This window comes from Nycticebus coucang, chromosome 9, assembly GCF_027406575.1.
Source record: "Nycticebus coucang isolate mNycCou1 chromosome 9, mNycCou1.pri, whole genome shotgun sequence".
Lineage (NCBI taxonomy): Eukaryota > Metazoa > Chordata > Mammalia > Primates > Lorisidae > Nycticebus > Nycticebus coucang.
The window spans coordinates 33,612,184-33,638,970 of NC_069788.1; the positions used below are offsets into that span (position 1 = coordinate 33,612,184).

Below are 26,787 nucleotides of genomic sequence, written 5' to 3' on the forward strand. Positions count from 1 at the left end.
TTTGCGGTTTTTGGCCAGGGCCGGATTTGAACCTGCCACCTCCGGTATATGGGGCTAGCACCCTACTCCTTGAGCCACAGGCGCTGCCCAACTCTTGTTCACATTTTTTTAGTTGATTGTGAGATGAACATTTTTTCATGTGGTGATTTATTGTCTACATTTCCTGTGTGTAAGCTCTCCATTTATAGCCTCTGATTTCATTATGAATAAAAGCAGAACATTGACCTTAAATAATTAGATAAATTCTCTGCCCATTTCTTATAGTAACCTCCCTTTGACATTTATAACATATAATTTTCTAACTTCCTTTCTTTGTAAAAATGCTTTTTTTTTTTAGCCTAACATACCTATTTTACATCTAATTAGATCTTGGGGAAACATTACTTCTTTGGATAGAACATGCTTATTTTATTCTATTTTTATTTTTATATTCCACCTTTTGCTTTGACCAAAATTTATTATAGTATATAATATGAGGTGTGAACATACTGTTGTCTCTGTGCTATGATCTGATTGTCCCCATGTGTGAAATAACAATTACTTCTTTTCTATATTTTCTTTTTTCATATAGTAAGCTGTTGTTATAGTTTGAATCTACTTTTGCAATATCTATTTTATCTCATTTTTTTTTCTTTTTTTAATTCAATATTATGAAGTTTTGGTAATTGTCACATGTTTTAAAATCTAGAAGGTAAATCTTTTAACAATCCCTTCATAATAAAAAAGCTTGATATTTTTTACATGCTTGTTCCTTTGGAGGAATCTTAAAATCAGTATTTCAGATTTTATATTTTTATTTATTTATTTATTTATTTTTTGAGACAGAGTCTCACTTTGTTGCCCTCGGTAGAGTGCCGTGGCATCATAGCTCATAACAAACTCAAACTCTTGGGCTCAAGTGATCCTATTGCCTCATCCTCCCAAGTAGCTGGGACTACAGGTGCCCATCACAATGCCCAGCTATTTTTTGAGATGAGGAGTCTCACTCTGGCTCAGGCTGGTCTCGAACCCATGAGCTCAGGCAATCCACCCACCTCAGCCTCCCAGAGTGCTAAGATTACAGGTGTGAGCCATAGTGCCTGGCCCTATTTCAGATTTTATGAAATAAAATATGGAGGCTTTAATTGATAAAGGACTAGTATTTTGTTATCTTCAGAATGTTTGGCTTTCCGCCTATGAACAAATTATAATTCTCAATTTATTCATAGTATTCTTTTTCTCTATAAGCTTTTATTCTTTCAAAATAATTTTCTCATGTTCAGCTAACATATTATATAAGCATTTAATGATATTTTATCAGCAGAATATATATATTTTATAGCACTGTAAGGTTATTCATAACCTTAGTTTCAGGATACAAGTCATTTTAGTGAATTTATGTTTTACCAACTCATTAGCTTTTGTTATAACTGCAAAACCTAGGAAAATAAATAGTTCGAATGCTATAAAAATTTTCTGTCACTTGAAAATATTCAAGTTAGGGCGGCGCCTGTGGCTCAAGGAGTAGGGCGCCGGTCCCTATGCCGGAGGTGACGGGTTCAAACCTGGCCCCGGCCAAAAACCAAAAAAAAAAAAAAAAAGTGTATGGGAAAATACACACAATTTTAAAAAAAGAAAATATTCAAGTTAGTTAAACCTAGAATGTTTTAGGAAGTCTGGGAAAGAGAGTGCTAAACAGCAAGAATCTCCTAACACATGGACATCTATTAATGCAAACTAAATTTGGCTGAGCCCATTAGAACTGAAACTTTGTCAAACTATCACACAGTGTTTTTTAACCTTTTTTATCTCCTAGCAGACTTGAACCTTTAGTTAAACTTCCATGGCACACTTAAATTATATTGATAAAAAGAAGTAAAAAAAGGAATATACTTACCGTGTTTTGAACTTCTTTTGAAGATAATTTAATTAATGATCTTTAAAAATGTTTGTGGCAGGCTGGGCGTGGTGGCTCATGCCTGTAGTCCCAGCACTGTGGGAGGCCGAGGCGGGTGGATTGTCTGAGCTCAGAGGTTCAAGACCAGTATAAGCAGCAGTGAGCCAGAGTAAGACCCCGTCTTTACTAACAACATCAAAAACAGTCAGCACCGCCAGAGGAAGAAGAAAATGAACAAAAAAGGAGTACTTCAAACAAAGAAGAATGAACAAGCACACTGAAATTAAAAATAAAAAAAAATAAAAAAAAAAATGTTTGTGGCATACCTAAGATTCTCTCATGGCACACTGGTTGAAAATCCTTGCTAGTGAAATGGGGTTTTGATGGCACTAAACTTCCCTTTCTCCAATTTTTCTCCCTTTCTTTTCCCCTCATTTTCCATTGTTCAGAGTTCCCGTATGTTAACAATGGCGGAGAGTAGCAGTGAAGAGTGCAAGCTGGAAAGGACCCCAGAGAAGGGTCTCTAAGCATCAAAGCAAGCCTTAGTTAAAGAAAGAGCACTGCCCTCAGGTGCTAATGGCACCCTGCGATGAGACCTGCCTAAGTGGTAGAACCTTGGTAAAAGGCAGGGTCATGAAGTTTGTAGAATAGATTTTGCAGTTGTAGCAAAAGTAGATGAGCTTAACATTCGTTCACTTATTCAACAAATATTATTGATCCATGCAGTCTGCTAACTGTATGGACAAAACGTCTGTCTTTCATTATTTTTATCTATGAAAGTAAGAAGGAGGAAAAGGAAGACAGAAGATCAGGTGAAGTCCTGGGTCCCTTCTGCTAGACAATTAGCATATCTAATATTGAAGAAAGGCACCCTCAATACTGGACCTCAGAACTCTGCCAGGTAAAAAGCCAACATTAGTAAGTGAGCCCTGTGAATACAGTTAAGTCCACATCCCAACCTCTTGCCCTGAGTCTCATTGTCATTGGTTTCATCTTCTCAGTACAAGTTTAGAATCTTCCACCCATTCACCAAACTGCCTATTGGTCAATGAATCCCTATCTGTAATCAAATAGCAGTTCGCTTATATGTTACTTAGCCAGTGCCGGATTCCTGGTACACACTCAAAATGGGTAAGAACAGTTCAGCAAGCCCTGGCATTGGTGCCATTTTTAGGTGGCCTGATCTTTTGCTCATTGCTCTGTTCTTTTGTTAATTTCCTACTGAACACAGGTTCCCACTCTCATGCCTTTCTGCACAGTAACACAACTGAAGCAATTTGTTCTTTCAAGTTGGCCACGCATGCCACTCCGTGGATAAACTGTGATGAAAAGATTGTACTTTTGAGTTTTGAACTAAAAGGTTTGAATGCTCATCTGCAAAATATAACTCCTTAGCATGCTATAAGTGAAGCGAGAAAAATTAATAGTCATTCACAAACCAGAGTGACAGTGATGGCATGCTTATGGTGGAGGCCCTTGGGAATTCATGAAAAGCAAAAGAGATAAAACATAGCATATGCAGGGTGGCGCCTGTGGCTCAGTGGGTAGGGCACCGGCTGCATATGCTGAGGGTGGCCGGTTTGAACCTGGACCCAGCCCGCTAAAACAGCAGTGGCAACTGCAACAAAACAATAGCCCGGCGTTGTGGTGGGTGCTTGTAGTCCCAGCTACTCCAGAGGCTGAGGCAAGAGAATCCCTTAAGCCCAAGAATTGCAGGTTGCTGTGAGCTGTGATGCCACAGCACTCTACCAAGGGTGACAGAGTGAAACTGTGTCTCAGAAAACAAAACAAAAAAAAAAAAACTTAGCATATGCAAAAAAAAATTAACACCTGAGATTGAAAGTGGGAAACAAATTGAGGAGAGAGATTTGTTTTCTTGCTTATTCTTCTGGAATAATCTTAAGATCAATGTTTCAGGTTTTATAGTGTTGGCAGAAACTATACTCTGTAAAATAATTTGAAGAGGCTTATTCTGAGCCAAATTTGAGGACCATGACCCGGGCCCATATCCAGGAAGCCTTGAACAAGTGGACTCAAGGTGATGGGGTTACAATTTGGTTTTATACATTTCTGGAAAACAGGAATTACAGGTAAAATCATAAGTCAATATATGGAAGGCATCCATTGGTCTGGCCCCACAAGGTGAGACATCTTAAAGTGGGGGCTTACAGGTGGGTCATGATTGATAATTGACTGAAAAAGTTAGGCTCTGGCTAACAGACCAGGAGTCAGCAAAAAGGGGTGCTAAGATAAGCATCTGTAAAATGCTTATATAACTCAAGGGGTTTGACCTATATTGAGGGGTTTGCCATGTATATTGAGGACCTGCAGATATGTCTTGCATAGCCTTAGGGCTGATAATAAGTCACAAGGACATCTCTAAGAAGGCAGGAGGAGGTGAGGAGGCGAGTCTGATCTCCTTTCTCATGGCTAGCAACTCAGTTTTAGGGGATCCCCTTGGTCAAGAGGGGGTCCAGTCAGTCAGTTACTAGGGGGGGAGCCTTGAGATTTTGTTTTAGTTCACAATAGAATACACTATGGAGACTTTAACTGTCATCTTATTTTAAATTTTTGAGTAAGAGGATGGACAGAGAATTTGGAAGGCAGGGATTCCCAAGAACACTTCTCTTATTATTTTCAAAACAAGCTATCACAACTCTTCTACTATAAATATATAAGATCTCTAAACCTTGAACCCTTGGTAATTCACTAATAAAACATCTGATATTCTCAAAGGCCACAACAACATCCACAAGTACTGGACATGTTTCCAGTGCTGTCCATACACTCTAAAAAAAGAAAATGAACCATAAGATGTTACCCTAGTTTCAAAGACACGGCAGTCTAGTTGGGGAGACAAGGATTATAAACACAAGGAAAACTAATAGTAAAACATAGTTTGAGATTAAGCAAAAAGGGTGAAATAAATAAATTTTCAAATAATAAAGTTACCCAGTGAAATAATAAGAGTGATACAAGTTGGAAAAATCACTATAAGGTGAAGACTTCCTAGCAAGGTAGAACTTGGGTATTTGAACACAAGGAAGGCATAAGTGAGGCCACTTGGGTGGGGAGGAGTTATTGAAAACCAACTCTGGCCATAGCAACACAGCTCTAGGTCTGATCGGTGCTGCCAGTCAAAATGACTGGCCATTAGAGTAAGCTGAGTAATTCTACAAATGATTAGCTACTTCAGCTCAAATGACCAAAGTAAGAACACAGGGGAGATGCAGAGAAACACAGGCTGGATGTAAGTTGCTACTCATTTTTCAGACAGAATTTAGAGAGATTCAATACCCAGGGGCAAAAAGAACAAAAGAATAGTAGAGAGGCGGGCAGTGATAAGGAATTTCAGGCAGAGGTATGTCATTTAAGAGGAATCTGAGGCATCAGAAAATTGCCAGGTAGTCATTAGGCAATATATTTGTTTCAACAATACATCCTGAAAGGAATGGCTGCTCTTGTCACTTAGTCCCAATGCCTTTTACTTGGAAAAATAGTTTTTGCTCTCTCAGCTTCTTTTTTCTTCTTCTAATAATTGTATTACTCAGTGACTTGAAGATATTTGCTACCTTTTAAGAAAGACAATATCAAATAGTGGTATTTGAAAGTGGCTATGAGGAGGTCCTGGCCTGGTATTTGACACTTGAAACACATCTACTAAACTGTCTACATCTGCTTTTCACCAGGGCGGATGTCAGTATCACCTATGCTAATTATCTTGCAGAATTAGTTGAGTATGAAGTAAAATTATACGGATAAACATTTTTTTTTTTTGAGCTGAAGTCTCAAGCTGTCACCCTGGTTAGGGTGCCATGGCGTCATAGCTCACAGCAACCTCCAACTCTTGGGTTCAAGTGAACCTCTTGCCTCAGTTTTTCTAGAGATGGGGTCTCGTTTTTGCTCAGGCTGGTCTTGAACTCATGAGCTCAAGCGATCTGGCTCCATATTTTTGAATAAGGTACTTTCATATTCCTTTTGTCATTTAATCCTGAGGACAAAAATTCCAATTAAATATTAGTAGCCCTATTTATCGATAAGGAAACTATGACTTGGAGAAGTCAACTGGCTGGCACAAAGCCACACAGCTTTTGCAACCCGAGTTCTTGGCATTCCCTTTAATGCTGAAATGAATGAAAGGGAATGAGGCCACACCCTGTGTGCCTGCTCTGTCCTCCATGCACGGGGCCTCATTTTGCTGTGAAAGTTTGAGACAGAAAGCTGAAAGAGTGCCGTGCTTACACTGGGATGTTGTCAGTCTGTGTCAAGCTCACAGAGAAGCTCCAGCGCAGCTACCGTACAAAACAGGACAGAACAGAGATAGGTTGAGGGATCTGATGGACTGCCCAAAGCCTGAGCTGCAACCTTCCCATTCTTAAACATCTCAGCCTGGACACTGCTATGGGACTTATTCTTCAGCGCAGGGATGCCTAGAAGGTCCATTTTGCCTTCTACCTGCAGGATTAAAAAGACTTTCTAACAAGCAGTGCTCACAACCTTGGCTGCAAATTAAAACCACCTAAGGAGCTTTCAAAACAGTCCCGTAGGCAGGCACCACCCCAGACCAATGAAATCAGAATTTATGGTCACAGAAGATGGGAATAAATATTGTGATAGCTCTCAAATACAGCCAAGTTAGAGAACTATTGCTCCCATAAAACAGAGGAAGGGTCTCGCCAGGACAAATTTGAGCTTTCAAGATTTGAAGGTGCAGACTCTCTGAGAACAAGAAGTGACTCTGGCATTATTTCAAACAGCCCCTTTGTGCTTGTTCTGTCTGTGTTACTCCAACATGTGCTGAGTTCCTGGGACTTTACCTTACGTTTCTCATTCTAGGACACTATTGTTGCCTTTAAAAAATATAACTTCTTGTATCAACATAGAATTTGATGGCTATCTACTAGGTTTCTTCTTGAAATTGGTTCTCTGGGTGTCACGTAAGGATAAAATGTTGATTATAAAAAATTCATTCTTGTTTAATAGATATATTGGAGGTGATGAGCCAAGTCAGCACAGGACAGACAATGCAGGAAAGATGGTCCCGTACATAAAAGTAAACTCATCTATGCACAGAAACTCAATTTTATAAAGCGATGTTAGTCTCCCCGCCCTCTGGCATTTCCTCTCTTTCTCTGCATGGGGCCTCTCTGGGACTCTCAGAATCAGGGAAAGAACATGGGTCTTTTTAAGTGACTCTGGACTATCCTGGAAGTTCTTCCAAGTTTGATTCCCGGCACCTCACAGGCAAGGCAGGTCTTTGTGTTGTGTAAAGTCTTCTCCCCAAGAGGCCCTTTTAGATGCAAGTACTACGAGCTCTGGAAGCTCACCAGGTTCCTCTCTGCTGTGGAAAGCAGTGAGAATAAAGGCAGGAGGAGCCCCTCCATATGTGCTTACTGAGGGAATGAGAGGAGAGCTCTGCATCTAAGGACAAGTCTGCAGAAGAGCGAATTCGCTTCCCAAAGACAAGTGGGGTTGACTTCACACAAAGGGTGTAGCACACACATCCCAAGAAGAGTCTGAGGGAGCTGTGCAGAGTCTAGCTGGGAAGCCCAGGCCTTTGTCCAAAATTTATTTAGGAGTAACTCTTGACTTCTTGTCAAAATAATTTAGATGGTACAGACATATGTAAAGTAAAATCTGAAATGTTGTCGCTCCCCAATTCCACTATTTTGAGATAACCATTGTTTATAATTGAATGGGTGGCCTTCCATATATATAATGTATATGTAATATATATATATATATACTTTTTGTGTATATCTATAAAGATGAAATAAATGTATGCACTCTCCCAAATCCAATGTTTTTCATTCATTCATTTCATTTTATCCTGACCCTCTTTCTACATCACTCCATCTACATCCTTTTTGTGATATTCTTCATTATGTGAATGCACCAAGATGTACCTAAGTGTGACTGCTAACAAAAGCACATTTAGTTTGCTTCCAGTCTGTGCTTATCTAATCAATGATGCACTGACTATCTCTGAGCATGCATCCTTTGCTCACGTAAGAGGTCCTGTCAGGGGAATCAGTGTGTTGGGTCATCACAAGGCCCAAATTTGTCTTCAATGTGGATAGATAATAGGCTCACTAAAAAGAGTGTATCAATATAAGCTTCCTATTTATATGACAAAGTTACCCTCATTTTTTATTACAAGCCTTTTAAAAACATTTTGCCAATTACATAAGTGAGAAAATCTCTCACTGGTTCAACTTTAGTTTCTTTTCAAGTATTTATTAGTCCCTGTATATCTTTCTCTGCAAACTAACTGCTCCGATATTTTACCCAGAGTCAAGGTTTACCTTGGTGTTTTCACACATTGCGTTTTCTTATTTTTACTATGACACCCATTAGCACACAGTAAATAGTCACATGCTGACTAATTTGCTCTCAGATTCCACAGAGAGGGTCAAGGCGAGAGAGCCATTTTCCATTTCATCAAGATACTAGATCCAGAAACTTCTTACTAAAAAGCACTGCTTCTATTATTTAGCGTGTAAGACCTTTAAGAACTGGGGCAATATCTCATATTCTGAAAAGCACAGTGATGGGATTAAAATAGCAAATCTGTGCTGGTACAGGGAAACGAAGATAAGAAATGTCATTCTTGCTCTCTAAAAGCCTGAAGATGTGCTGGAACTTGGGAGGTGTAAAGTGAGAATTTCAGTGCAAGAAGTGATTAATGGCTATCTCCTGTACCTGAAGGTCTTCACTCTAGAGGGCAACAGACAGACAAGCAAATAACCTCCATGTAATAGAACCAGAGTAGCGGTGTGTACAGGGTGCAATGGGAGCAGGAGTGTTAAGGGTGAGGAAGAGTCAGGTGGGTGGGAAACATGGGGAATGTGTTTGAAGCAACATAAGCAAAGACCCAGATGTATGAAACACCAGGGGATATATGTGGGAAGTCTAACTGTTTGGGAATTCCCAGAATCTATGGAGCCTGAGGCCAGAGGAGGCCAGGTGGGCAGATGAGGAGAGGACAGGGAGCATGGTCTGCACTGACCATGACAGGGTTTTGAGCAAGGAATGGTGTGGCCTGATGTGCATTGTGGTGTCAGCTCCAGCTACCAGAGCAAGGGCGGATATAAGGGACAGAAGGAGAGACAGTGCAGCTGGGAAGGTTCTGCGATTGGTTGGAAATGAGGCGAGGCAGCAGCAGTATCCAGGAGGAAGATTGGGGTGATTTCAGCGTAGGGACTGGAAGGCTAATTGGATTTGGGGTGGTGCAGGGATTAAAAATATGGGCTTGGTTTCCTGTTGCAGTGACTGCATAGATATTAAGAGAGGATTTGAGGAAGAAGGCTAGTGCAGTGTTTTAGAAATGCTGACTTTGAGATACTCACCAGACAGCCACACATTCGCATGAGGCTTCCAGGGAATAAGGAATGAATTCAGATGGCACTAAATTTCAAGGTGTAGGCCTCTGGGAGCCTCCCAGTAATTCACTCATTCACAGCCAGGTTTACCTCCCAGGGTAAATTCATTGTCCCAATGAGGGCCCATTATAGCTGCAGATCTGGAATGAAATTTTAACCTGGACTCTTGACATCAGTTTGATCCTTAACAGGAGCAGGAGAAGCCCAGCCATGCCGTTCTCTACCATTGAATGAAAATGAGATGTTTTTTGGACAGTTGTTGAAGTTTCCTTCCCCAGACAGAGATCAATTCTGCAGCCCAGTAGTAGTTTGCTGTGGTGAAAGGAAGATCAGGGTTTGCTGCTCTGGGCTTCTCTATCAAAGCCAAGGGTGCTCTTCTTTGTGATAAGATAGGCTCCTTGAGCAGAAAGATGGGCATGTGGGCAGGGCTCTTATAATGCTCGCCTGTCACTACGTGAGCATGAATTAGTTTCTTGTTAAACTTTTGCCAGTTTGCATGACCCAGAGCGTGGTTTTAGGGGGACAACATACCAGATAAGCATCAGAGAGTTACAGAGGCCATTCCAGCCTCTACCCTTTCTGGTGCAGGGAACTTCGACAAATTATTTTTTACTTCTCTGAATCTTGTTAAAATGAAGATCATAAGAAAAGCATCTGCTCTCCTACCTCTTAGGACTGCTGCTATGTTAACAGTAGTCTTGGATGTCCCACACAAATGTTGTTATCTTTTGAAAGTGGCTGCAGAGAGCCTGTACTCAGAAAGCCTCAGTAAACGTTGTCAAATGAACAGGGCCATGACCAACACACGTGCCTTTGCTGTTTATTCAACAAGTGCTCCTGGAGTGCCCGCTCTGTGTGAGAAGCTGCTTGTTGCTGGGGTCATATTCATGTGAAGAGGATGGATGCCTTGAAAAGACATGGAGGAAACTTAAATGGGTCCAACTAAGCGAAAGCAGCCAGCCTGAAAAGCCTGCGTGTGGCGTGATTTCCACTGTGTGCCATTCTGGAAAAGGAAAAACTATGAAGATAGTGACTGTGGGGGGCTATGGACTAGAGAGGGATAAATAGGTAACGTACAGAGAAGTTTTTTTGGAAATTAAAATAGATACCTGTCATTATAAATTTGTTGGCCTGGTGTGGTGGCTCATGCCTGTAATCCCAGCACTTTGGGAGGCCAAAGTGGGAGGATAGCTTGAGGCCAGGAGTTCAACACAGCAGAACTCTGTCATTACAGAAGGTTTAAAAAAAAAATTAGTTGGACATGGTGGTGCAAGCCTATAGTCCCAGCTACCGGAGAGGCTGAGGCAAGAGGATCCCTTGAGTCTAAGAGTTCATGGTTTTGAGAAGCTGTGATCAGCTATGATGGCACCACTGTACTCCAGCCTGGGTGACAGAGCAAGACCTAGTCTCTAAAAAAATAAAGAAATTTGTCCAAAACTATAGAATGTATGATTCCAAGAATAAATGCAAACTACCTAGTGTGAACTATGGACTTCAGGTGATAATGTGTCAGTGGAGGTTCATCAGTGGTGACAAGTGTACCATTCTAGGGGATGTTGAGAGTGAGGAGGGGACTGTGCATGTGTGGGGCAGGGAGTGTGTGGGAAATGTTTGCATCTTCTCCTCAACTTTACTCTGAACCTAACACTGCACTAAAAATAGTCTAAATTAAAAGAGAGAAAGAAAGAGAGGAGGAGAAAGAATGGACTATGTATATCTTAGAGGCACCTACAGCTTACTGGAGGGGAGAGAACTGTAAACAGATCTTTAAATAGTGATGAAAGGGGTAGAATCACGAATTACGCCGGCACACTGTATGCAAGATCCTTCTCTTATTGTTCCAATATATTTTATCTTCATTTGTGACAGGTGCATGCAGACGGTCAGTACCGTTTACTGTTCAGACAGGACACCCTTATCTTTTATTCCCTGCAGGGTAAAGGGCCCCCCAGTGGTGAGCAACTCCCAGGGGAGGGTTGAGGGCTCCGGTGTGGTGGGCATTCCTGGGTTCAGGCATGCAGTGTGTCTCTGACCAGCTGGCAGGAAGCAGAGGAGGAGTCAGTGTTGAGTGATGAACCCAGACAGACCACTTTGGCGTGGCTGTTTTGTATCCCTCTGACCTTTAATTTGATGACTTCCTGCAAGGAGCTGGTGCCTATGAGTAAGCCCGAGCTTAGTCAGCATTGACCCTTTGCGCCTGACTTTGGAAGGCTTCATGAAGGATATTAAGTCTGGTGTCCACTGATGCAACTGACTGTGCTGTGTTAATGAGAGATAAATGGCTGAGTCTATACTCAGCTTTATTCATCTTGGGACTTAATTTTACAGGAGAGGAAGAAGTAGCATTGGTTGGGTTGATGGGATGACAAAAGAGCAAGATAAAAAAGAATTCATTTTAATGTAATTAAATTAACTTCAATGCAATGTTTCTTAAACATAGAATCACTTAGATAAAATATCAGCCTTTAGGAGAAGTTGCTCCCGTCCTCCAGTAGTCCTGGCCTGGCACAGACACAGCCGATGAGCAAAACCAAGTGTGAGGAATCTTGAGACAAAAAAATATGCCTTGTAAAAGTCTGTGAGAATAATGTTTATCTTTTGTACACAGGGGTGCACTGCAAACCTTTGCAAAGTGCTTTTAAATGAAAGATTATGAATAGTTGCAAGGCAATGCAGAAATTCTTTCCTTGAAATGATTTGCTTGTGTCTTTTTTTTTTTGTAGAGACAGAGTCTCACTTCATGGCCCTTGGTAGAGTGCCGTGGCATCACACAGCTCACAGAATCCTCCAACTCCTGGGCTTATAACTTTTATTTTTTTATTTTTTTTTTGATTTGCTTGTGTCTTATTCCCAAATTTCCCCTTGGCATTAAGCACAGCACTCAGCCCAGATCAGCTGCCCAGGAAATGTTTATTGCATTTAATGAAATTGAGATAGCTGAAGCACTTAATACCTTCTCATTGGAAGAATGAAATTGAAACAATTAAAAGTAGTACCTTATTATTTTCCTCCAGCACATTTTGTGGGGGTAGGAGTAACTTTCCCAACAGATCATAAATGATTGCTCAGTTGGGAAAAGTATATGACACAAATAGAATCAAAGCTAGTTCCTTGAATACAGATTAAAGAGGACCACTTATTACAGTGCTGCAGAAATGGATTTTCTCTGTGCCTGCCTCATTATGAACAAGTAATAACACATAGAAATGTTTCATTCTATTTCTCTGAGATTCACTGGAGAGAGATGTACAAGAGGAAATCCATGGAATGGGAAAAAAATACTTAAATATGGCCATGTTCCTAGAATTTTAGGGGAAGACTTTTACACTGCCCCATCTTCAAGGTAGATTATTTATAAAAAAAAAAAAAAATTAAGATTAGATCAATTCTGTCCATCTCCAAGGAAGTGTTTGTAATATTCTCAAAAATATTCTATGCCTTTCAGGAAATAATTTCTTAGTGGCTCCAAGAGCTTATGTTATGACAGGGGGATGGTTAAATGAAGATGGAAGTCATCTAGCCTTCCACTCTACCTAGGAGAATTTCTTTTTGGATGACTCACAGCCAATCTTTTTTTTTTTTTTCTTTTTGTCATCCTCAGTAGAGTGTTGTGGCATCATAGCTCACAGCAACCTCCAACTCTTAGGCTCAAGCGATTCTCTTGCCTCAGCCTCCCAAGTAGCTAGGATTAGAGGCACCCACCACAGTGCCTGGCTACTTTATTTTTAGAGATGGAGTCTCACTCTTGCTCAGGCTGATCTTGAACCTGTGAGCTCAGGGCAATCCACCTGCCTCAGCCTCCCAGAGTGCTAGGATTACAGGCATGAGACACCACACCTGGCCTCAGCAACCAGTCTTCACTTGTCTTTTCCAGACTGAATCTTTACTATTTTAATGTATTGACTTTACTATTTGTTGAAACACATTGATTAAAACAAACAAACAAACAATCAAAAAAACTAGTACTCATTTACTGAGGTCATTTAAAGCAGATTTTGGGGAGTCCAAGAACCTGGGATTCAAATCCCAGCTCTATAGCTTTCTAGATTCCTTACTAACCTGTAAGTTATCAGCTGCTTCAACTGCAAAATGGGGTAATAATAGTAGCTATCTCGCACATATGGTTTCAGTAAGGGATTAAGTGAGATGCCACTTGAAAAATTCTTTGCTCCATGCCTGCCTATGTACATTTGGGCAAAAAAGTTATTCTTTTTTTCTTTTTTCTTCTTGAGACAGTCTCACTTTGTTGCCCTCGGTAGAGTGCCATGGCATCATAGGTCACAGAAACCTCAAACTCTTGGGCTTAAGCGATTCTCTTGCCTCAGCCTCCCAAGGAGCTGGGACTACAGGCGCCCGCCACAATGCCTGGCTATTTTTTTGTTGTAGTTGTCATTGTCGTTTGGCAGGCCCAGGCTGGGTTCAAACCCACCAGCTCCAGTGTATGTGGCTGGCGCCCTAGCTGCTGAGCTACTTTCATTCCTTTTTTATGGATCAATCACTGTATTGAGTGCATTATACATAGGCATAAATAATATTACTTAAATTTACACAAACTTCAGGGAAAGTACCATTATTCCCATTGTACAGATAAAGGAACTAAGGCTCACAGAGACTGGATGACCAGATTACAGGATTAGAAAGCTTTGAATTTGGAATTTCTGGATCTTCATCTAGTGCTTTTTAAATATATACACATACCTGCAATGTTTTTTAAACATAGACTCACTTAGATAAAATATCTAAGTGATATTTTATACATATCACATACCATAAGACATTCTTTCTGTTGAAAAATATTAATTCATGGAGACATTGTTTTAGGATTTGTATTATTCCGTTCTGTAGCTAGCTTTGATAACCTTAAATCCATGCATATAGCCTGGATATATGGAATTCGATGAAATTTTGTCTATTTTCTGTAAGTTAATTACATTATGTATCATAGCCCAAGAGCCTGCAGGAAATATACAGTGTTTTTATGAAGATCTGGAGCTCTACAAATAACACCTTTTATTCGCCACAGGATGTGGCCTCAGTTTAAAGTGTATCACTGTTTCATTGACTCATGTCCACCTTAGAATATCCCTGAGGTCTTCTTTCTATCAGATGGACAATCTCTTGCTCATTACCCTCAATGTAAGTTCTAAATGACAAGGATATAAATTTCCACTTGCAAATATAAAACAATCCAACTCAAGATGGTCTGAGCCAAATGAAGATTTTACTGACCATTCGGACAGGAAATTCCAGGGGTATCAAGTTTTAGGCACCAAAAGACTTAGTCACTCATGTAGCACATCAAATTGGGGATTCCTCTCTCCATATTTTGGCGCTTGTTTTTTTCTCTGTTGGCTGTACTCTCAGTCAAGCTCTAAGCGGTGGTGGGATAGCATTATATGAACAGTACTAGTATCATGTCCTAGTTTCTCTATAAGTCCGGGAGAAGGAAAAATGGTCTCTTAAACACATTTCTGACAAAAGTCACGGTGTTTTAAATCATTGAATCCAAACTGATTATGTGTCCATTTTGGACCAATTGCTGTGACCAGAGTTTGCAGTGCTCTGAGTGGCTAACACGAGTCACCTGCCCACCCTGAAGTGCTGCTTAAACCTAGTGAACTGTAAATGGAGAAAGGGTAGATCCCTAAGGAAAACTGGGAGACCCGTTAGCAAAAGGGCAAATGGATTCCAGTTATTAACGATTATAAAAACTGTTTTCATGTCCTTTCGGAGCCAGCCATGGCATGTGCTCACTTCCCTCAAAACATTCTGCGTTCTTCTCCCACCGGTGTAGACACTAGCTTCCTATTCCCAACATTCCCACTTTGCTTCTCCCCCAAGGGCTCTGTTTAACACGATGCCCTTTTTGAGTTATTAAAGATCATTTCTCATCAATTGGTGAGATGGGCTTGTTGGCCAGAAAAAGAAAATCAGAAGTGTAGATCAGAGTAATACTAGTCAATAGTTATGGGGCTTTTTAATTCTTTTTTTTTTTTTTGTAGAGACAGAGTCTCACTTTACTGCCCTCGGTAGAGTGCCGTGGCATCACACAGCTCACAGCAACCTCCAGCTCTTGGGCTTATGTGATTCTCTTGCCTCAGCCTCCCGAGTAGCTGGGACTACAGGCGCCCGCCACAACGCCCGACTACTTTTTTGTTGCAGTTTGGCCGGAGCTGGGTTTGAACCCGCCACCCTCGGCATATGGGGCTGGCACCCTACTCACTGAGCCACAGGCGCCGCCCAGTTATGGGGCTTTTTTTGAATTTTCTACACATATTTACCTTAGAATCTGTCCAAGTTTTTTTTTAATGCACTTCTGTAATATTTGTATTTTTTTATGTGATCTTGCCAAGACCTAAAGTAGGAGCTTGGTCATTCAGTGAGGACGATCACCAGAGCAGTAAATCAGGTTCTGCCTCATCAGGTTCTTATGGAGATGATGTGAGAGAATAAGGGACCCAGAGCTCCCAGCACATGGTGGGTTCCTAGTAAATGTTAACTATTGTTATTATCATGACATAACCTTTTCATATGTTTTAGTTCAGAATTAGGGTCTGTATAAATACTCCACACTGTAATGTCCATTTCACTGATATAAGAACAAAATCCCAAAAAGAGGAGGCTGCAAATAAATGAGATGTCAGTTATTCATCCATTGATTCCACCAAAAAGCATTTATTGAGCATGTACTCTGTACTTGGCTTATTATCAGTTAGCTTATGAGTGTATAGCAGGAGACTGTTACAGTCTGTGAGTCATGTAACAGAAGCACATAACTGGATTTCTGTCCTCAGGAAGCTTTCACTCTTCTGGGAAAGACATAACTGAATCTATGAGGGAATAATGCAGGGACAAAGGCTACTCACCATCAGAAGGTGATGTGCATGCTGTCAGAGAGTTCTGGAAAGTGCACGAGCAGTGTCTGGCATATATTAGACACCCCAAAACTCTGGTTGGAGGAATGAGTAATGGGTGGATCAGTAGCATGAAGGAGCAAAGATTGTTGGCCGGGGCTCTGGGCTTCAGTCTAGCTCACTGCCAGGCCTTTCCCTTTGCTAAGCACCAGTAGGACTGCTGTGGGAACAAAGATGTCTGGTAATGTTGGGTTCGCCCAAGGGCACCTTAGTATATAAGGAATAGACAGAACTACCACCATTCTCACGTCCATCTTTCTCACAGCTTCATCCGGGACCTCATGTAGGTATGATCCCTCCAGGACTCACCTCCATCTACACCCAGTTGGTCCTCCCACAGAGGGAGGTGTACCTGGTGTCATCAAAATCTTCAAGCTCAAACCGTAGGTCCTGGAGATTGTCTGAGAGATCCTCTGTAGAGAATGTAAGGGGGAACAACCTGGTTTAACTATCATAGAAATAGTTACTCCTCTGGGGCAAAATGAGTGGCTTCCACTAGATGCTATTCGGTACATAAAAGTTGGGACTTGTAACTAATGTGCTCTGGTACTGGGCAGAGCCACCATTTCTGGAAAATCTCCACATAAGCACCATCGTTACTTTAGTGTACTTCACCTTTCATCTCACACACACACCGACACACACACACACACAGCCTACATATGCTTATTTTACTTTGTTTTGTGTTTATTCTAATGAAGCTTTGTTCTATTTTATTGGCTTAATTAGGAACACTGGGTCTAAAGGAACAGAGATTTGTTTTCTGTCTTTGCAGTTGATGGTAAGATGAGATCTGATTTTAGGAACCTGAAGAAAAGACCTGAAGAAATTATTTAAGCATTCTGAGCACTTTTAAAACTACATACAGACAATTCCCTCTTTTGCTATGCAGCTCTTCACGTTTCAACACATCCAGAAATGTGTGTAACCACCACCACAAACAGGATGCATAGATTTATCTATGTTTTGCACTATCAATGGTTCATTCCTTTTTACTGCTAAGTGGCATATCAACGTAGGAGTGTATTACATTTTATTTACCCACTGTGGGACATTTGGGTTGTTTCCAGTTGAGGGCAATTATGAATAATAATGCTGTAAACATTTATGTACCAAGTTTTCGTGTGAACATAAGTTTTCCCTAAGATAATACCCAGAAGATGGTAACTGGGCCATATGTACAGTCTATATTTCATTTTTTAGGAAAATACCAATCATTTTGTCCAAAATGATTGTACAAGTTTGCATTCCTACCAACAATGTATGAGAGTCCTAGCGGCTCTGCATTCTTGCCAGCACGTGGAATTTTCATGAGTGCATGCGTTAGCCATTCTAATATGTTTATGGTACAGGTATATGCACACACACATATATGTATAAATATACATACATTTATACTCATTCTTCATTTGCATTTCTCTACTGAAGAATGTTAAGAATATTTTCATGGACTTTGTGCCATTAGTAGGTCTTCCTTATAAAGTTTTCTGTTTAGATATTTTGCCTATTTTTTTTTTTTTTTATTTGGGGGTTGTAAAAATTCCTTGCAATTTCTGCATACAAGTCCTTTGTTTCTTCCTCTTCTCATTTTTAAAAGAGATTATACAGAATTGATGTTATTTTTTTTTTTTTAAATGTTTGGTAGACTTCATCAATGAAGATGTCTAGGCCTGGAGTTTTCTTTTTTTTTTTTTTGGATGGTTTTCAACTATGAATTTAGTATCTTTAACAGACATAGAACTATTCAGGTTCTCTCCTTTTTCTTCTTGAGTGAGTTTTGTTAGTTTGTGCCTTCCAAGATTTGGCTCATTTTATTTAAGGGTCTCATTTACGTGTAAGTGTTGTTTGTAGTATTCCTTTAATTTTTTTGTACCTGTGAAATTTGTAGTGGTAACCTATTGGTAACATATATCTTTTCTCTTTTTCTCTTGATAAATCTAGCTAAAAGTTTATCAATTTTATAATACTTTATAAAACTAGCTTCTAACAGTATTGATTTTTCTCCATTGTTTTATCTTTTCAATTTCACTGATTTTACTTGTTACATTTATTATTTTATTCTTTCTGCTTGCCTTGGGTTTAGCTGGCTGTTCTCTCTAGTTCCCTAATGTGGAAGCTTAGATTATTGATTTGAAACCTTTTTATTCTAAAATAAGTGTTTCACATTTAAATTTCTCTTTAGACATGGCTTTAGTGGCATCACACAAATTTTCACAAGTTATACATTCTTTTGTATTCAGTTCAAAATATTTTCTAATAGTCCTTGAGATTTCCTTGTTGATTAATAAATTTCTTGAAGTGTGTTTGTAAATTTGTTAAGTATTTAGAGGCTTTCTGGATATCAGTCTGTTATTGATCTAATTAATTCCATTCTGGTCAGAGAACATACTTTGTATGATTTCATTCTTTTAAACTTAAAGTTTTCTTCTGTAACCCGGAATATGGTTTATTTTGGTGAATGTTTTATGTACACGTGAAAATAATACATATTTCGTTGTTTGGGTGAGATATTCATAGACATTAAATAGGTTGAGTTGATTGATAGTGTTGTTTAGGTCTTATATTCTTGTTGATTTTTTGTCTACCTGTGCTATCAATTACTAAGAAAGGAGAGCTAAAGTCTCTAACTATAATTATGTATTTGTCTTTTTCTCCTTTCAGTTCCATTAGCTTTTGCTTCATCTACATTGAAGCTCTCTTATTAGCTTATATACACATTTAAGCTTGTTATATCTTCTTAGTGAGCTGTCTGTTTTATTATATCCATCTTTATCTCCAATAATTTCCTTATTCTTAAGTCTATTTTGTCTGATATTAATACACTCAATAACTTTTTTAAATTAGTGTTTGCATTACAAGGTTAGCTTTCCTATCTTTTTAGTTCAATTTATCAGTATCATTGTGTTTGAGGTAAATTCTGTGACAGCATATAGTTGGATCTTGGGTTTTTTTAATCCAATGCAACAATCTCCAGCATTTAATTGATGTGTTTAGACCATTTATATTTAGTTCAAGTACTGATATATTGTGTTTATGGCTACCATTTTATTATTAGTTTTCTATTTGTTTCCTTCCCCCACTTTTCCTGTCTTTTAGATTATTTGAATATTTCTTGCTGTTCCATTTGAACTTATTTATTAGCTTTTTTAGTATGTCTCTTTGTATAACTTAGTTGTTTCTTTAGGAGTTACAATATACATACCTAATTCTTCTCATTCTACTTAGAGTTAATAGTCTATACCACTTTAAGTAAAATATATAAATCTTACCACTAGATATGTCTCTTTACCCTTTAGCCCTCTATATTGCAGTTGGCGTATTATTAAGTTTAAAAATATAAAAAAATCCTATCAGATAGAATTTTTGCTTTCGCTAGTCATTCAAAAATATGAATATTACAGAGATTTGTGTGTTATCCTTTCATTGTGGCCATGCTAATTTTCCTGTATGGTTCTAGTTTTAGTGTTTATGCTGCCAATGTGAACAATTAGGTTTTAAAGTCTTTCCTGGTAATGATTTATTTGAAACTTGCTCCAAGTTGGTAAAGCTATGGGTTGAGGTTCAGCGCCTGTGGCTCAAGCGGCTAAGGCACCAGCCACATACACCTGAGCTGGCAGGTTCGAATCCAGCCTGGGCCGGCTAAACAACAATGATGGCTGCAACCAAAAAATAGTCAGGCATTGTGGCAGGCACCTGTAGTCCCAGCTACTTGGGAGGTGAAGGCAGGAGAATTGCTTGATGCCACAGCACTCCACCCAGGGAGACAGCTTGAGGCTCTGTCTCATAACACACACACATACACACACAAACAAACAAAAAAAATAAAAACAAAAAACTATGGGTTGAAATGTTTTTCTCTGATCAAAGCTAAAATTAATGCTAACCATTTATGCTTTGACATTAAAGCACACAAAATGAAGTCCTCTCACCTCGAATTATGGCATAATATGGAATTAAAAACTGGAAAAATGCATAGAAACAGTTTATGACCAAGGAAGACATTTTTTTTTTTTACAATTTCAAGGTTTATAATATAAAAACTATCAGTTATCCGAGGGATATCCAAATGGGAGATATTCTAGAAATTGTGATTTAAACAGAAATGTTCCATTTTCCAATAAGCAGCAGAGATTTTTGAGACGATAAATGAAAATTAGCCCTGCCAGGTATGGAATTAAGGAAAGAGAGGTCATATCACACATTGTTTAGAACATAGTCCAAAATTAGGCTAACATGTGTAAAACATTTTTTCATTAAAAAACCCTCAAAGTCACTTTATGCATGTGATATTGTTTACTTCTGCCACATTGCTATTAAAAATCCTGCCCACTCTCCAGTGCAGGGAAGTGATGAGTCTGTGCATGAGGCAGTGAAGCCCCGTCTCCCTCAGGAACCTTGGTCTGTCCCTGGAGTGTGTAATCACTGGCTCTGAATGTACTGCTGTGAAGGTGACTGTTTCTCTCAAGGATTCGGTGATGTAAGCCTGAAACCAAGGAGGAAGAGACCAATTAAACCTCACCTTGAGTAAGCTATAATAAACCCAGAGGGTTGCAAGTTGTGACTGCTTTCAGTCAGGTTCTAGGCGCAAAAGGATTAGTAAAAAAAATGAAGGGTGAGAATGTATATTGGCACTAGCACCTTAGAAAACCATATGGCAATATTTGCTCAGGAAAAACATTCTGACACTCTACAACTCAGCAACTCCAATCCTAAGTGTATGTGCCCTAGAGAAAAGTGTTCATGGAGCTAACCAAAGGACGTTTCATAGGTAGAATATAGGTAGACTATTTATAGTAGAATTCTGTCTGGTTATCATTAACTGGAAACTATGCCAGTGTTTGTCAACAGAAGGATGGATAAGTACATTGAGCCTGCGAAAATAGATAATGGATGAATTTCACCAACACTGAAGAACAAAAGAAACCAGATACCCAAATTCCAGGCGAAACTACACTGTGCTGTCACAAGTTAGGATAAAGGTTGTCTTGGTGGGGAAGAGGGTGGGGGAAGGAGAAGTGGAGAGCAGTGAGCAGCAGGAATAGTTGCGGGGGTGTTGCCAACAACGCGTTTCTTCACCCGTCACTGGTTACACCGGAGGGTTCAGATTGCGGAAAATCGATTTGACTACACATCTGTGATCTGGGCACTTTTTCTGTCTGTGTATCCTACTTCACCAAAAAACAAGAAGAGGAACAGAAAGGAAATAAGAATAGGAAAGAAAGAAAATGAAAGAAAGGGGAAGGAAAAAAAGAAAGAAGGTTGGAAGGGATCTTTGGCCCGGCGCACCTGACCCGGTTGGCTCAGCCCGCGCCGCCCCAGCACCGTCCTCCCCGGCTGCGCGCGCGGATGGCAAAGGCCCGGTTCTCTGGGTGCCCCCCTCTCCCCACTTCCCTCCCGGTTCTGAGTTTTCCTAAACCAGGAAGAGTTTCTCTAAGCGGGGCGGGTAACGCTGGTAGCAGAGTAACTTGGAGCTAACGCTTCATTAAAGAAACGGAAGCCTTGAAAGCCTTCTCTCTCCGTCCCTTCCCCTCGCCTCCCACTGCCTCCCCTCTGCGTCCCCCTCCAGGACGTCCTCTCGGCTTAGGTGGCTGCGCCAGCTCTGTCCCCTCCTCCAACCCAGCGGGGTCGCGGGGCGGGGGCCCGAGTCCCGGGGTGTCCCCCCCACCCCGCCCGCGTCCCCGCCCGAGCTAACCCCGCCCCGCAGCCGCCGGCTATTTTGGGCGCGTTGGCCGCGGCTGCGGGATCGCTGACAGTCCCGGATCCTGTGACACCTCCCGGCAGCCCGGCACTTGTTGCTCCCAGGACCTGTAGTCATCCCTTCACCCGTCTCTCGCCTTGTCCCTACTCGCTCCCGGCTTCGCTCCTTGTGGTGTGATCACCTTGGACACTGATCTCTCAGACTGCATTGACCCAGGTAGAGAAATACATGATTTGAAAAAAAAAAAAATTAAACACCTCCCTGAAGAGGAGCAGCGCTGGGCTGGGCGCTGCAGAGGTGGCGCCTCCCCGGCCTGGGACGGTGGCCCTGGGCGCCAACGGCATGACAGACTCGGCGACAGCTAACGGGGACGACAGGGACCCCGAGATCGAGCTCTTCGTGAAGGTAGGTCAGAGTCCGGCTGCCGCCGCACCTGCAGCGCCTGAAGCCGAGGTCCGGTCGGCTCGGGCTCAAGTGCCGGGGCGGGATCGCGCCGGGACTCCGGACCCTCCCCAGGCCCTCGTGGTCCCCTGCACGGCCTGTCCACGGGCCAGCATCTCGCTTTGGGTTCCGGGGCAGAATGGAGTGAGTTACAATGTGGCAGGTGGCTGTCTTCTTGGAGAGCTGTCCCCCAGTTTGTCAAACCCGCCATAGGACTGGCGGTCACCGCTGTCAGTCCGCAGCCCGTCGCGAGAGCGATTTGGGCAGGCCCTGAGGACATCTCCAGGTATATGGACAAGACAAGAATCTCACTGGACCCGCGAACCTTTCTTCTAAAATGGGAGGAGTGGCAGGGGTGAGAGATAGAGAGAGAAGAAAACCACACTGATGCAATTATCTTTGGCAAAGCAAAAATAACGTTTCTTAAAATCCCCCTTCTTCTCAGAGCTGCTAAAATAAAAGGAAACAAAGGTATTTTCTTGCTTCGTAACTTGCAAAGCGGTAAACACCCCATTCCTGGACCGATGTTATTATCTATTATTGTCATTATCATGATTACACAGGGTAGTGTCAAGGAAACGCAGAGGGTTTAGTAATAGGGAGACCTCCGGGTCAACCCGAGGCAGACCCGGACGAAGGTACACAGTGCAAAATTAAATTAAGTCGCCTTTCTTCCTGGGCAGAAACAGCCTAACATCAGAGCTGCTGTATTTCGTTTGCAACCTGTAAGAGAAAGGATGGAGGCTGCAGCAGCCTTTCTCAGTCTGCTGGTGTAAGAAGAAAGAAACATTTGATCAGTCTTGGGTGCCGATGCTGCAGAAGCCGGGAAACCTGAGGCGCAGAAGAGAAGCCTCTAGGGCCCAGAAGAAAGAATCGCCAGGACGTGGGGGAGGGGAGTCCACAGGCTGCCTCAGCACCAGACCCTTCACAAAGGAGAAAAAACCTGGAAATGCAGCCCCCAGGAACGTGCAGATAGCTCAGAAGGGAAGAGACCCCTGGCTGAATTTAAAGGGCATAAATATTCCCTGGGAAAGATGTTACTTTGCCCAAAAAATCCTTAGCTACAAGCTAATTAAATAAACCTTGATAACAACGGATGATCTTTGGTGCCTTTTGACTCGTAAAACATATAAAGTCAATTGTGACTCATTTTATACTTGGTAAGTGATCTGCCTCAGTTGTCCCAGCCTACCACAAAGGTTGGTTGAATTTCTTCTGCTGGGTTTTACATTCTTTGTGTTTATTTTTCAGAATTACTTCTGACATTTAGAGACACTGGCTTTCTTTAGCCTGTTCTCTGCCCACTGTGGAGGCCCCTTGCCCTCATTTGGTTTCTGGGATACTCTTTCCTTTACTCCTCCACCCCACCCCCCAAGCCGCCAGCGGGGGATTATTAGGTCCTCTGGCCGACCCAGGTAGTAAAAGAGGTCACATCATCCCCTGTGAGGCTGGGTAGTATTAGACTGTGCAGTAAGGGGGTGCTGGAACCCCAACAGCCAGGCTTGCAATCTAGGGAGAGAATAAGGAGAGCATTAACAAAGCTGTGAGTTTTGCTGCCCTCCTTGTAGAAAGCTATTCTAGAACTTACTCAGATTCCCTGGGAGTTGGTAGTTTCAAGGTGTCAAGTTCCTGAAAGATATTTGAAACACAAATTGGTCCTTAAGAGCCAAAGGAGCCCTTTGCCCCACTATTAGGTATGGAGACCAATTCTACCTGCACCTTTGCAATTTCTTCTTGGCAGCTTTGGAGATTTTCTCCATTTGTATAAAAAACACACTGCACAGCTCCCAGTGCCCTAGTGACTTTTAAAGAATTCTAAAACGCCTTTGCCGGCATTTGGTTTTTTCCCTAAAGGAAAGCAACCCATGAGACCAGGCAGGCTTCACGGCCAGCTCAGAAACCAGATTGATGGGAGGACAAAAAAAATCACAAAATCAGATAGGAAAGATGTTTTGACCCCCCCCCCAACACACACATAATTTTTGAGTTTCTGGTTAGTTGTTATTTTTTATTGGGACATGTAAAGGCTTGAAATACTGTGAAACAAAGATTCTGCCCAGAGTCTGTCATTTGAGGGAAGAAATGTCCTCATTTATAGATGCAAACTTTTCCAAAGTTTGAAGTTTCTCTGGGCTATATGATTCTTACATAAAGAAAAGTCTTCTTGTTGATGGTGTCAGGGAACAGGTGCTTTTTTTCTATAGGGCAGGGTGGGTTGGTTTCCATGAAGCTTCCCAGGCAGGACAGGCCCTACCCAGGCAATGTTGATGTTGGTCATTTTCAGTGGCCCCTTGAAATCAAAGACCCCCCAACCTGGCCTACCCACTGGGTCTACCATTCTAAATCTCAGTCACCCAGTAGGGTTAGAGGACATGTATTTCTCTCCTGTGTCAATTAATAGTCGTTATCTGTTACTACTAATGCTGATAATGGTAATAATAAGAAGAAATGGCAACATTTTGGGACTTATGAAGTATGTTCAAATACATTATTTCATTTGATCCTTAGCAACCTTGTTCATGAGGCATGTTTCACTCATGTAAAAGATAAAGAAAACTTATAAACCTGACTCACAGGGCCCTCATGAGACTAGGTGCTGTCAGAGCACTTGATGAGCAGTTTGCTCTTGCAACAGTCCAGGGAACTGAGAACAATGGGTGATTAGCCCCGTTTTATGCTTGTACAACTCATGTGCTCAGAGAGCGTATATGAAATGCTCAGAGGTAGATAGCAAATAGCAGATCCAGTCCTCAAATCTAGCAGTATTTAGACTCAAAATTCTTGCTCTTTTCCAAAGACCTATATATTAGGCCTGGTACTTTATTTTGCCAAGTTAGGCTCTCAGGTGCCATCCTCGATGACAGTTATTTATAATTTATTAATCTGTTCATAAAATGCTATTAAGGAGATTAACTACCTCCATTTCTGCTACGCACACTAAGTCTTTCCCTTCCAAGAAACATTCTAACAGTGACTTTGAAGAGATCATTTCCCCACAGCTTCTTCATCTAACCTTCATTAATAAGAAGGTTAGATTAGATCAGCTCTGATTCTAATGTTCTATAATACCTGTGTGTGGGAGGGGATATTTCGAGACACAGGGCTTGAGTTCAGGTCTTGCTTCGGCCTCTAATTGACTAGAAGAGTCTAAATGACTCAGAACAAATTATTTAACTTCTGTGAGCCCTCTTCAATAAGAGAGTGGCTGGAAATAAAGTGACCATAATAATGTCTTGTTCTAACCCAGACCTTTCTGAAAGTAAAAAATAGATGTTACTAATAATTAGGCTGGGACAATAGCTATAACCCGGATTATCTGGTGGACAATTAAGGATGTGCGGTCACTATGGTTATGAAAATACCATAGGCACAGATTTGCTGTGAGGATTCCAAGAGAGCATATAGGTGAAAGAACTTTGTAAATTTCAAATTGCTATCCACACATTGACTTCCATAATGATATGAGTTCCACAGCAGATAGAATCTTTCTGTATCTGCACGTCTCTGGTTTGTAGTAGGGAACAAAGGCTGGCTCCTTCCTCACTTGCAGGGATATTTTGAGAATAAATGAGATCATCTGTGGCTTGGAGTTTGATCACAAGGGCAGGACGACAGGTTATAATGAGACTTGATAAGGGCAGTGAGCATGGTTTATTGAAAGAAAGAGCGAAAGGAAGTAAAAGCACAAAACAGAAAGCAATTTCAAAAGACAAACACAGGATGTGCTGTGTATGTCAGCTGGAGACATTCCTCCTCCGCTGGTGTTGCTTCCTCCACACCCAGTCTTGGCTCCAGACCCCTGAGATAGAAGGCTACCAAAGTGAAGTGACTGCAGCAGGCAAATCCATCACAATCTCCTGATCCGGGAACTGGAGTTTCAACAGAAACCAGCGGCTCTCAACTTTGGCTACACATTCAAATCATTTAAAAACTCCTGATGCCAGGTTACTTCCCAGGACAGTGACATCAGTGTCTCCGCAGGTGGGTCCCAGAAATGGTATTTTTACACCCACCCCAGGTGTGACTTCAATGCGTAGCCTTGGTGGAGAGCTACTGAGTCATAATCAGAGGGAGCCGGGTCCAATAGCAGGCAGCTTCTGCCACAACTGAAATAAGTGGCCTCACTCGTGCTGGTTGATGTCCAGACTTGTAGCAGCCTCAGGGCACCACAGCCAGGAGTGCTTTGATAGAGAGCCTGCACCCAGTCTGCTCAGTTAACAGATGCTGACAGACTATTAAGCCCTCTCCACAGGACTCCAGAACAATCTGTGCATGGGGTCGGTCTAGTCAAATAATCATCAATTCAGTGCCAGAGAAATAAAACAGAGGCCTGCTAATTGTCCAATGGAAATGACTAGTCGTTTCACTTACTGAGTGACCTGAAAGGCTCTGACAGTGGTGCAGGGTGCAATAAGTTGCAGCGACCCATGGTGGGGTCATCTGACTTCCAGAACAGACAGGATCAGATCTTGTGGC

At 41.4% G+C, this 26,787-nt stretch overlaps 1 protein-coding gene and 1 non-coding gene across 3 annotated transcripts in view; one reads left to right on the top strand and one right to left on the bottom strand.

Annotated features, from left to right (window-relative positions):
* CLIC5 (chloride intracellular channel 5) overlaps positions 1-26,787 on the top strand; it is a 170,996-nt gene that overhangs the window by 39,615 nt on the left and 104,594 nt on the right. Inside the window, exon 1 of one of the 2 annotated variants that reach the window (XM_053603197.1) lies at positions 21,891-22,275. The exons of the other annotated variant lie outside the window; for it this stretch is intronic. Within the exon in view, the coding sequence (XP_053459172.1) occupies positions 22,213-22,275 (63 nt within the window). The 5' untranslated portion in view covers positions 21,891-22,212. Of the gene's footprint in view, positions 1-21,890; positions 22,276-26,787 lie in introns of those variants that run through there. 2 annotated transcript variants of the gene reach the window in all.
* LOC128595126 (U6 spliceosomal RNA) lies at positions 19,554-19,659 on the bottom strand. Its single transcript, XR_008382797.1, has one exon. It is a non-coding gene; the product is annotated as a U6 spliceosomal RNA (small nuclear RNA).